The sequence below is a fragment of the Agelaius tricolor genome, unplaced genomic scaffold (genome assembly GCF_023055355.1).
Source record: "Agelaius tricolor isolate 1412-34295 unplaced genomic scaffold, bAgeTri1.0.p SCAF_33, whole genome shotgun sequence".
In the NCBI taxonomy this organism is placed as follows: Eukaryota; Metazoa; Chordata; class Aves; order Passeriformes; family Icteridae; genus Agelaius; species Agelaius tricolor.
Genome location: NW_027269293.1, coordinates 5,319,062 through 5,331,508, shown reverse-complemented (window position 1 = coordinate 5,331,508; position 12,447 = coordinate 5,319,062). Strand labels below are relative to the sequence as shown.

The 12,447-nt window shown below is 42.9% G+C and overlaps 1 protein-coding gene and 1 long non-coding RNA gene across 10 annotated transcripts in view; both read right to left on the bottom strand.

Moving 5' to 3' along the window:
• LOC139602277 (uncharacterized) overlaps positions 1 to 12,447 on the bottom strand; it is an 85,905-nt gene that overhangs the window by 28,793 nt on the left and 44,665 nt on the right. The window lies entirely within an intron of this gene.
• ELAVL1 (ELAV like RNA binding protein 1) overlaps positions 1 to 12,447 on the bottom strand; it is a 64,497-nt gene that overhangs the window by 28,793 nt on the left and 23,257 nt on the right. For all 8 annotated transcript variants that reach the window (XR_011683156.1, XR_011683155.1, XR_011683154.1 and 5 more), the window contains exons 3-5: positions 7,402 to 7,505; positions 6,483 to 6,636; positions 3,190 to 3,415 (exon numbers count right to left, since the gene is read on the bottom strand). Coding sequence is in view for 4 of the 8 variants with exons in the window: in XM_071451978.1 (XP_071308079.1) it covers positions 3,190 to 3,415; positions 6,483 to 6,636; positions 7,402 to 7,505 (484 nt within the window). In the remaining 4 variants the exon portion in view is untranslated. The remainder of the gene's footprint in view (positions 1 to 3,189; positions 3,416 to 6,482; positions 6,637 to 7,401; positions 7,506 to 12,447) is intronic.

Here is a 12,447-nt window from a genome sequence, read left to right as displayed (position 1 = left end):
GATGTTTTATCTGTCCTCCAGACACAACCTCATGCTGTGGCATCATTCCCTCTGGATGGAAGCAGAGAGCCTGGGTCTTTGAATTAGTCCAGAATCCAGTGGGACACAGCACTAAGATCAGCTCCTGATGTGAGCCACAAACACCACAGGAACTCAAAAGGATTAAAAGAACATTAAACAAAGGGTCGGAGAAATATCTGTAGGAAATTAATAATTACAAATTAGATACTAAAGATACTTTAGATACTTTTTAGATATTTTAATCCTGGATTTATAGGGATTATGATGAAACGAGATGAATGTAATCAAAATATCAGGTTACGTGTTCAACCTCTGTGGAGCAGAGATCGCAACTTTAATTTATACAGACTGTGGGCTCTGTGGAAGCTGCTTATCCATTCATCCTGTCTTGTTCACTACCAAAACAAACAAGACTCAGCCCAAACTCAGGCTCCTGAGCTTAAACACAGCATGAATAATCACTACTCCTTCAGTTCAGCATCCTTCAAGGAAGAGAGACTCACTACAAGAACTTGCAGCTAACACTAAAGAAAAATACAAAAGGTTGTGGGACAGACTTGATGATGTTGGACGTCTTTTCCAACCTTAATAATTCCATGACCCCATGGTGTAAGTGTTGTGCATATGTGTACAGAGGTGCCTGCACGAGTGATTGAGGGAAGGAAGCTTTGCAGTAAATGCTGGAGCTCTCACAAGTCTGTGACAAGGCAGAGATGAAGAGCTTGTGTCTGCAGGTCAACTGGGGGCTCTTGTGTCCACATCATCTTCCTGAAAGCACAGCCTTACCTCAACTCTACTCCCACCTCTGCCAGGCTGTGGGACCCCAAAATCTTTCCCCACCAGCAGGTCTGCCACTGGGAGCAGCAGCCAGCCAAGGTGTGCTGACAAACAAGCACTGGGCACAGCCAGCCAGCAGGACACAGCTCCCAGGGCAGCAGGAATGGAACAGACACACAACATTTTCTTCCCCTTAGCCCCCACTGTGACACCCCAAGCCTACAGAAACACGCTGTGTGTCTGCCCCATCCCTGAAAGTGTTCCAGGCCAGGTTGCACAGGGCTTGGAACATGCTGGGATAGTGGAAGATGTCCCTGCCCACAGCAAGGGTGGGATGAGATGAGCTTTAAGGTCCCTTCCAACCCAAACCAGTCCATGATTCTATGAAATGCACACGACTGACATTAATGCTGCTCTAAATGGTGCATTAAGAGAATAATGAACTAACTGGTTATTAAAATTTAGTTTCACCAGCAACTCTTAATATAAATACATTAATAGTTTTTATTGTTTCTGAGTGATCATTACAGGATTGAATTAAAAGTATTTGGTCTCTTAATTAAGGATGTGAATATTATTTGCACTCCTTATTCTGATGCATTTTGATTTTACAGGGAAGAACGATGATGAAAATGTCCAAGTAAATTAAGAACATTAAGAATGAAAAAGATTTGAGTAGGATCTGGACACACTGAAGCCCTGGCTGAGACAAAGGGCAGATGTGTTGATTTTTTTAATAATTCACCTAAATGCAAACAATTCAGAATTGCATTCCTCAGCATGGCTCAGGAGGTTTGGTATGGAGTTATGGGTGACTGCTTCAGGGAAACGAGGAGCTGCCTGAGCTGACTTCCCCGGGCTACAGCTGAAGAGAACTGGGGAACAACTGAGACTGGCAGGAACCTTTGGAAATCCTCTAATAAAACCCCTGCTAGAAGCAAGGCACTTGGAACAGGTTGCTCGGGCTCATCCTGTCACCGACACTCACCAGAAAACAGTCAAATAAACATCCTTAACACCAATGTAGTGTTCAGAAGGCATTCATTACTCATTGCAGGCCTGGATGCACAGGGGATAACTCCACCTTGTGTGCACATGATCTCCTACAAGTGTGTTGCTTATACACAGTCACCACATGCATATTTTGCTCATTACCATAAAGCTCTTCCCAATTTCCCAGGTTCAGTCCTTATTTTGGCTGTGGCTGCATCCCTAAGCCAGATGTCTTCCCCTTATCTTCCAACCATCCTTGCTGAGAAAACAGATCCTGCATACTCTGTTTCCTGCTAAAACTACACAGGCACAGTAGAAATTAGATGAACTCTTTTGGTATCAATTCTAGCCAGGTTTCAGCATCTCCAAGGACAGAAACTTCACTGTCTCCTTGGACAAACTGTTCAACCACTCTCAGTATAAAACCACAACTGACTACAAAGTATGAATTTTCTCTGGAGACCCATTACACAGAGCTGTGCTCAAAATGCTGAGCTACAGCACTGTGGACAGGAGACAGCAACACTGGAACAGCAGCACAGCTAAAAGGTGGCTGAGACTTTAGTCCAATTTTACTGAGCTGATTGGATCCCTTACAGTAGAACATTAAAAAAAAAAGGAGTAAATTCTCAACAGGGAACCACTACTCTCAGAAACATATATCATCTCAAAGCCTATTGCTTCTCTGCAAGACAGTCAATACATTGCATTTTCCAGACCACCCTCCAACCATCAGCTTCCTCCATGAACACCCAAGGCACTTCCAATTCAAGCAATTCATATTCAAAGCAACCAAAGCAATTTTCTATGGCAAAGCGCAGTGTCTTCCATAGCTCTGGAAGCAGACAGGAAGCTGCAACTGCTCAATATTCTCATCAGTAAACTCTTGAGGCCTCGAGGGAAGGCAGAACCCTGCACAGGCTGCAATGCAGGAAGGAATCCCACAGAACCTCCTCATCAGAAATAAGGTTTTCCTCTCTTATTGTAACACCTCCCTGCTGGAACCAACCATTCAGAGCTTTAATAAAGTTGCCAAATTCTATTTGTGTTCAGATATATAAACCACAGAACAGGGATCTGTTGAGACAGGCACCTACCAACACCCACCTGGAACCTGCTGCTGCTGTCCCCTCACTGTAATCCAGTAGTGGAAACAGACACCAGACTGCAGGTACCTTTAAACACTAACTTCAATATAAATTTTACAAGTAAGATTTTTCTTTAATCATATTTTAATGCAACAGTTTCTTTACATAACACTGAGGACACATAGTGCACTATGTCTTCATTCACACATGCTGCAGTGAAGGTATCACTGCCCAGCTGTGGGGGCACAGCTCCCCACACAACCACGGGAACAGGAGCAAGCCTTAAATGCATTTATTCCTCCTAACCTACCTGAATCTCTGTGCCTGGTGATGCACTGGCCCTCCAAACCGTCTAGCTGGTGAATGACACAGCTGCGACAACAGTGCCACATTTTTGTTCTGGTTAGGGTTGGCTGCAAACTTCACTGTAATGGGCTCGGAGGAACCTGGGGGTTTGTGACCATTGAAATTTGTAATTGCCTCTTCTGCTTCTGACCTTTTGTCAAACCGGATAAATGCGACCCCTCTGGACAAACCTTGTAACCAAACCAATAAAAAAACAAACAAACAAACAAAAAAAAAAATTGAAGTTCAGGATAAACTCAAAATAACTTTGAAAACAAAACCCAAAAACGTTCAGTATTTCTATGGTCACAGCTTTCAAGTTCTCTACATTTATATTTCTTTGGCAGCTGGAGGATAAAGTACAAAATTAAGAAACCAAAGACAAATTAGCGAACTCATTTCAGCTGTAACAACCACAGTGACTAAACACTTAAAAAAATATGTGGTAGAATTCCATTATACTCATCATCAACTGACATTTCCATTCACAAAAAACTCAACATTTTAAATTAAGTAAAAAAAAAAAGAATTAACTCCAGATGGTTAAAAACAAACCCAAACCCCTTAGTTTCAATTACTTTATCACTAAAGAGCATCTGCAAACACAGAATTTAAACATTTTTGCAAATGTTTTCGTTTTTCCATGCTAGAAACACATTCAGGCTCAGAGATGAGGGAACAAATGTTTGACTATAATAAAGGACTTCCATCTTTTTTAATGGAGAGATCAGAATTTCACCAGAATTTCACACAGGCTATTTCCAGCTGGCACATAGATTATTTTTATTCATTAAAATCAATGAAGAATTACCTCTTGGTAGCTGTACTGAACCAATATCACAGCTGTTAAAAATTTGTGTATTTTTTTCCTAGTCCCAGTCCCTGGATGCTGTTTCCTTCTGACTGAGGTACAAGTTATGCCTTGTGAGCTCTCCTCTCCTCCCCTTGCTTCTTATCTGTGACTTGACCGTAGGCTGAAAACACGGTTTATCACAGTGAAGCTAAAAGGGCACATTTTGTTTAAATGCCATTCCAAAGGAGGTATTGTGGCCAGGACTGTAAATGTAGGACTTCATTAGCTCTGTTTCAGAAAGGGACATATCAGATACTTTGTTTTCTTCACATCCACCCAGGAACATCTTCAAAGATACAGAAGTTAATCTTATCATAAACCACAAAATCATAAACTGTTGTTGGTAATAGTTGAGGATAATTTTCTCTGTTTCACAGAAGGAAATGCAACATGTCATGACCTGGGCCTGAAGCAAACAAGGCGTGATTGCCTTTTAATAAATAACAACACCTGGGCTCACCAGAGCAGAGCTGACAGCCCTGTGTGCTCAGGTGCCACTGAGATCAGCCTCTGTGCCAGGGGAAGGGTATGGCTCCCCCTGGGAAGGCCGAGGGCAGCAGCATGACTCAGAACTCAGCAAGGCCTATCTTAGAGCTCAGCTTACTGTGACTCCTCCACTTTCATGCTGCTCATCCTAGTGCTTCTCAAAGCATTCGTTTAAAATGTAAATATTTTAGAAAGTGTATTTTTAAACAGAATAATTTCCAAAAGCTGGAGTACCATCTCTGTGAGAAGGTACAGCTAATACAAATTAAAATGTGTCTTCAGTGGGAGCAGATCAAGATATGAAAGGCAGGCTTAAAGCCAAGGCATAGCCACATTCCTGGTGAGACGGCAAGGCCGGCTCTGCAGGCACTAACTGTGAGATGCAACAGAACCCACTCTTCAGTCAATGCATTATTAAGGCTATGGGAAAGCAGGTGGTGTGTTCTGAGCTGAATTACACAGCATCAGGCCTCAGCACACCCATGAAAACTATATTATTCTTGGGGAGATTTTATTTGTGTCAGACTTCTGTCATTTTACAGCTCTGTCAAATCTAGATGTTCTCGAGACCCCATAGTTTTGAGACTTGCATTAGTAAGTTTGCTGTGCTCCACAAGTCTTTTTCTTGCTTCTCATTACAGCTGCATCCTAGACAACCAGCTTAGGGACAGGGCCATACAGGTATCAGAGTTGGTCAAAACAATATTCTCCAGGCAGGATGGGATTTTCCTCACTCAGCCATGGAGTGTGTGCCAAGTCAGTCCCCAGATCTCACCAAGCCACCTCAGGTTTCTCTGATGTACAGTCACATTTGCAGCACCATCTGACCAAACACCTGCAAATGGTGCCTGGACCAGGAGGTGGCTCTGATGGGGACACAGCCCTGCAGATCTCAGCCTGCTCTCAGACTGAGCCCACAAGGAGCTGCTGGTGGCCCACTCCAAACTACAGCTGATTCCTCACAGAGCAGGAAAGCTGCTTCTGAACTGAAGTGTATAAATGCACATCCCAGTTATAAATGTTAAATGTGGAATTGCCAGAATTAGATTGTCTTCTATTCCAATACACCAGATGCATAATCAATGAAAAAGGGTATTTGTAAAAGCTCTCTCCAGATTAATACATGACATATGGGCTACCAGTAAAACCACAGAACAGCTGGGTGACAGGATAAGCTAGACAGTTATACTGTCTGAAATAACAGGGTAAGAACTTAAAACTCTGAAAACACACTGTAACAGAGTCAGAACTGCCATCACAAAGAAAACTTTAACTTTGGTCTCCCCTGAGCCAAGTGCCTAAGTAAGTGACTTCTCCCCTTTCTTTTCTTTTTTTTTTCCTTTTTTAATACATAAAATACATTTAGAACTTTCAGGGCAGTACTAAGTGTAGGAAATTAATTCCCTTGCTTAGGAGTAACCACAGAAGCCTGTAAGACATCTCACATGGTTTGAAATATAAGAAAATTGAGTGAGTTTCAGGCTGGTACAAAATACATTTTTGTTTTGCTTTAAATCTCTAACTATGGCCTGGAATTGACCAGTGGATAAGAGCTGCACGTGTGTAAAGTCAAAGTATGGTCAGCACTCCAGGCCCAGAAATACATTGCAGTGCCAGCAACCATCAGAATAAGAAAGTAATTTGGCAAATCAGTAGCTGATAAAAATGACAATAATCCTATTTGAATAAGGTCTGAGGTTTGGGCTGTAAGCTGAAAAAGGCAGTGTGAGTCATTCTGCGTTTAAAAAAAAATCACTGAACATGGATATACTGTCAAAATTCTATCACCAGCTGACAGCAGATGTCATGATTAGCTTGTGGAAGTCTAATTTACTGAAGTTTAGGCACTGCCAGTCTCAGAAAACACCAAATCCATGCTGTACACTCCAGTTTTCCACAGCCAAGGTCCCAGAACTCACCTGTGGTTTGATCCACAAGCACACGTGAGTTGATGATGCGCCCAAAACGGGAAAACATATCTTCTACATCCTTCTGTGTCATTGAGCGGGGCAGGCCACTGATGTATAAATTAGCATCCTTGATAACTTCAGAACTCGGGCGGGCATAGGAAACCTTGAAAAGAAATAAAAACACATGTAAGGGTATTAACAGGGAAGATCAGTTTATTGTCATGAGCCAATTTAACTAACTCCCCCATTACCAACACATGCATTTTTACTGGAATTAAAAAAAATGGAACCGAGACAGTAGGGGAAAATCAACCAAACAACAGGAGAAAGGGCATGTCCCTACATAATGCCATTCATTTTGGGCTAACCCAAGTGATAACAACTGTATTAGCATTGCTGTAAGGAGACAGCAACAGAGCAATGCCAATGCTCCCAGCAAACACTTCTGCCACACCAAGAATCCTGAGTTCTGACTCAGCCACTGGCCCTGCCACAGCTCACATCAGGAACTTGTCCTGTCAGTATATCTTCTAAAGCTTCATAAAAATATGGCATGAGTAGGGTGCAGTTTTGTGTCCTAATTTCTACTACTGGAGAAAGCTGCATAAATCACCTAAGCAGAAGTGAGTCCTACACACAGAGCACAGGCTGTTGTTTGCATGTGGACTAACAAGATTTACAATAAATATTTCAAAGCTTCCAAGATGTGCATGAGTTAAACGCCTGCCAACCATCTATAATGGTCCCTCTACTGCTGTAAAATGGTGGGAATATAAAGAAAAGAAACCTTCAAATACTAAGCTGTTTCAAAACACTTCACTATTCTCCTCCCAGATTCATGCTTGCTGCAGCTGGGAACACACAAACTTTACCATCAGAATAAAGTTTATTACAACGCTGTTTTCACAGACAACTGAAGAGCTCCTACCTTGATAGTTTTTGACTGAAGTCTGAGGCCATTCAGTGTGTTTATTGCTCTTTCAGCATCTTTTGCAGTTACATAGTTCACGAAGCCATAGCCTAAGCTGTGTCCTAAAGGGAAGAACATTTTTTAAAATTAATCCAACAAAATTATGTTATCACTACTAAATTGAAAGGAAATGCAAACAAGAAGTGAACTTAACATACACAATCCACACAGCAAATATTTCAGTGAGCCAAGGAGGTTTCCCAAGGCTGGCACACATCATGAGTAATTCAGAGGTCTTTTATTTCCACTCTGGACATCCCACTGCCTTCACAGACAGCAGGCACTGGACAGAGCATCCTTTAACAGGAAGAAATTTAGGGCTAAAACATCAACTCTGACCAGTCTTGCAAACTTCATGGGTGTGGAACAAAGGCAGTGACTTAACCAAGTTCATCAGTACAAAGTCTTGTGGATAGAGAGCAGAAAGTGAGAAAATGTCAACAGATGAGCTGTCAGGTATGAAATGAAGACCCTCGTAATTTCTTTGGCTATTCCAACCTCCACCCCTGGGGACAAGAGGGAAAAAGAAGTTTCCAATCCATCATTAATACAGCTAACAAGCAGCCAGTTTCCCAAACACAGCATCATAGTGAAGAGTGAAAAATTATCTTTAAAGCAGACAATCCATGTACTGTTACCTTAATTAAGGTTACTCTTAAAGGAATAATTTGATATTAATAATAAAAATCCTTAAAATATTTAAGAAAAAGGATATTTATTTGGATACTTGTGTGTTTTGCTTCTACCTCCAATCTCCACAATTGCTACTATCAATTATAACATTACATACTAAGATCATTTTGGGTTGCAATTTCCTAACAATTACAGGTTCTTATCAGTGTAGGCCTAAAAATAACTAAAATACTTTCAAGACTGTCTCAGAACAATAAAAAAGCTGCAATTCAACCCAAGACATACCTCTTTTAGCCAGCTTCTCCTTGTCTCTGTCAGATCTGTGGGATTTTCTAAAGAAAATTGCAAGCATGCATAGGAAAATGTGCTATTTTCCTCTAACAATATGCTACTTTGAAGTTATTAAGTTCTATTGTGAGGCTTAAGGACACTGGAAGACAAAGCTAATTGTTATGGTAAAGGATTCTGTGGTGAAAGCGCCCTTTTTAATCACACTGCTTGGCTCTGCAATGGTCTTAGCTGACAAGGAAGTTTCCATATGCTTTTCTGACATTTCAGAACACCAAAAACAGACACGGGTGTCCAGTGATGATATCATGGCACAAATGTCAGAGGAAATGAAGAAAAAGGCTGCAAGAGAACTGTAGATTAACTTCAGATACAGAAAAAAAGGATGCCCAGTCTGCTGAGACATTGAGATTGCAAGTGTAAAATCCACAGGGGAATGGAAGGAGGGCCCAAATAACCCTCAGTGTTTTCATGCCAACAGACTGACTGCAGAGCTGCACCAGCTCCTGGCACAGCCTCTGCCTTTGGCTGCTTCCTTGTGAAACCTAATCCAGCAGTAACTCAGCTGAACCCACACAATGTCAGAGCCTGCTGTCTAATACACCCTTTGTATAAACACTCACAGGTAATTTCTGCCGTCTGCTAAAACTCTTAGAGAAGCCAGATCCCCTGTGTTCAAGCCTCACACAGAAACAACATCCTGTTCCCTTAGAGACTGGCAGAGTTAAAGCAGCTCCAAATCAGCCTCTCGTGACACCAGACACAGAACACAGCTAACAGCAAACTGCTCTGTGCCAGCCAAGTAGGATTTAACTCCATCCTCTGGAGACCTACAGACAACATCTGCAAAATTCTGATCAATGTTTCTAACATGTACCCACAGCATGGTTGTTCTGATTCCTTTGTAACATTTCTTTTGTTTCATTATGGTCAGTCATTGACATCAAATACAGTTGGTTCCCACCCACTTACCTACTGAGATTATTTACCTGTGATCCAGAAAATGAGTAATTGAGCAATTAGAAAAATGTTGAGCACCTGCATCCTACCTTATTTCTCCAGACTAAGAAATCAAAAGTAAGTTTAAGAGGGAAAAGATACCAGGTGGAGAGTTGGCAATGACTTTTGCAAGGATTGGAAGGATCCAACATCTCTCACAGCTCTGAAGGCTCAGAACAACAGCTGCTATATGGATATTTTCAGTCTGTCCCAAAAGTCACATAAACATGAATATTCCAGCAAACTACTGAACAGAACCAGGTCCTAATAAAAATTATGGAAATGGGCCTTTAAAGACCAGGGAAACATACCCCAAACAAGAATAATCACTCTAAGTTTGACTCACAGTGAGCCCTGGAGGACCCTCACTGCCTGGATGGATGCTGCACTGGGGAGGACTGGGGGACTACTTCTTCACTGGGGTGAAGAAGAGAATGATTCCACTTATAAATTTATTATGTTGTCTTCAGTACACTGAGTATCCTTCCCTTGCAACAAGTTCCCAGAGAACACGGCAGGCACAGAATTGTAGATCATGGCATGGTCTGGGTTTGAAAGGACCTTAGAGACCATTTCTTACCACTCTCTGCCCCTGGCAGGGACACCTTCCACTATTGCAGGTTGCTCCAAGCCCTGTCCAGCCTGGCCTTGGGCACTGCCAGGGATGCAGGGGCAGCCCCAGCTGCTCTGGGCACCCTGGGCCAGGGCCTGCCCACCCTGCCAGGGAACAATTCCTGATTGCCAAGATCCCATCCAGCCCTGCCCTCTGGCAGTGGGAGCCATTGCCTGGCTCCTGTCCCTGCAGGCCTTGTCCCCAGTCCCTCTGCAGCTCTCCTGGAGCCCCTTCAGGCCCTGCCAGGGGCTCTCAGGTGTCCCTGGAGCCTTCTCTTGTCCAGGTGAGCACCCCCAGCTGTGCCAGGCTGGCTCCAGAGCAGAGGAGCTCCAGCCCTTGCAGCATCTGCGTGGCTCCTCTGGTCTCACTCCAACAGGTCCATGTCTTTCTTCTGCTGGTGTCTCCAGGGCTGGAGACAGCTCTGCAGATGGGGTCTCACCAGAGTGGAGCAGAGGGGCAGAATCCCACCCTCCCCTGCTGCCCACACTCCTTTGTTTCCTTCCAAAGCATCACACAAGTTATGTGTTTATGCACGGTTTGAGATCAGTGACTAAGGAATTTTAAGTTACTTATATACAGGATAAAACCAGACCTGAGTTGCAACAGCCATGGACACCCAAGAGTAAAAAGGCACCTCATGACCTGGGCCCAGTCCCTGGAATCAGAAACTGTGCCCTAACACACACACACAAGCCCACATTAAAAGCAGTCTGCCAGGCACTCTGAAAGCACATTCTACAGCATCCAGCCAAGGCTTTCCTTTTACAAACTCAGGTGTACATATTCTGTGTCCACTTGTTCCTGTACAAGTCCCACCCTGGACCTCACACACGTCCTTCCAAGTGTCTGTCCCCAAAGTGCCATCACACAGTAACTGTATCATTTTTTACTGTTTTTGTCTGGCCTTCTTTACTGTTTCTGTCAGAGCAAAATGCTGCATCTTTTTCACTTCCAGTTTTATACAGGTTCCTCGTGACTATTCCTTATCCAACAATTTGAATGTCCTGGGAAGTGAGGGGGCAGGGACGTAACACAGTTTACCCAAACAGACACTGACTAAAAAAAGAAGGCTCTGAAAGTGGCAGGATCACAGAGGTTCATTCTCATATTCCCTCTAGGCATTGGACAGTAAGTTTGTACTGAACCCCAATATTACAGTTCTATTAGCTTTTACCTGACAATAGCTAAGGAACTATCACTTACCTGTATTTCTCTACAATAATCTAGAATGCAGACCATCCCTTTTAATCTCTATTTACCACCTTTGAACTACAGTAGTATAACATGACCTTATAGTCCTTAAGTGCTAGAAAAACCCAATCCATTCAAAACTGAGAACATATGTTAACTTATCTTGCTCTAAAATACCCAATAGCATCAGCCTCAGCCATCTCCTCCCACTCAGTGCCCGGTGTTCATCTCTACACAGGCTGGGCCAACACACACCAGCGCTGTCACTGCAGGAGACGTGTCCACCTCACAGATGCCTGTGCAGGAATGCTCTTTGCTTCATCATTTTACTCCAAAACAGTACAATCTACCTATGTGCTAAGGATGACAGGAAATATATAAGGAATTGGCATTTACATAATATTATGACTGCTGTCAAGTGTTTACCCCAGGCAAGGAGAGAAGTTTTTTTGCTTTCTCCTAATGTTCCCCACCTGCTATAGAAACCTGCAGCACAAAAGAAATTGGTGCTGTAACAGTTTTCAAAATATTTTAGTGGATAATTTAAAAGTTTGCATGTACATAAATATAAATTTACTCAAGCTAGAAAGCTAAAAAAGAGCAACAAGTAGGTCCTTATCTGCACAAATAATTAACAAAGTAACTACAAAACCTAGTTTTAAGCAAAATACTACACTCCTTCAGCAGAAAGAATCAAGTTTTGTTTCCATGATAAAAGACCCATTCAGGAGAGAGGGCACTGCTTTTCTTTCCGTGCATCACTTGGGTTTCTGTCCATGTCCCTGCTTCCTTTCCCAGCTCCTGAGAAACACAGCTTCAGTCACCAGCTTCTTCCTTATTCCCAGCCCAGTGCTGACAACTCCAGCTTCACTGAGGAGTCTGATACACACCAGAGCACTTCACTGAGAGCAGCCAACTCAGATCCTCCCCCTCCTGTCCTCCACAAGAAACCCCAAAATCAAACCTGGCTCCTGTTATGTCAGTGCACCTCAGCATGATGGCAACTTAGTTTAGAACTTGTTTTCTGAACTGGGAATCAGTTTTTGGAGCACGTGAGCTGGCTTTGAGTTTTTGTTTGGCTTTACAAACCGTGCCAGGAGTGATAACCAGAGAGCCTAAATAGGTGTGAATGCATCGAGAAGTACCACAAAAATACCAGGCATCGGCAGAATTCAAAGCAGTGGCTGTAGGATAAAACAGAATAAAGTGCTCTGATGTGCCTTGTGTGGGCTCCCTTAGCACAGTTACACTGTTGTACAACCAGGGCTCCACCATCACAT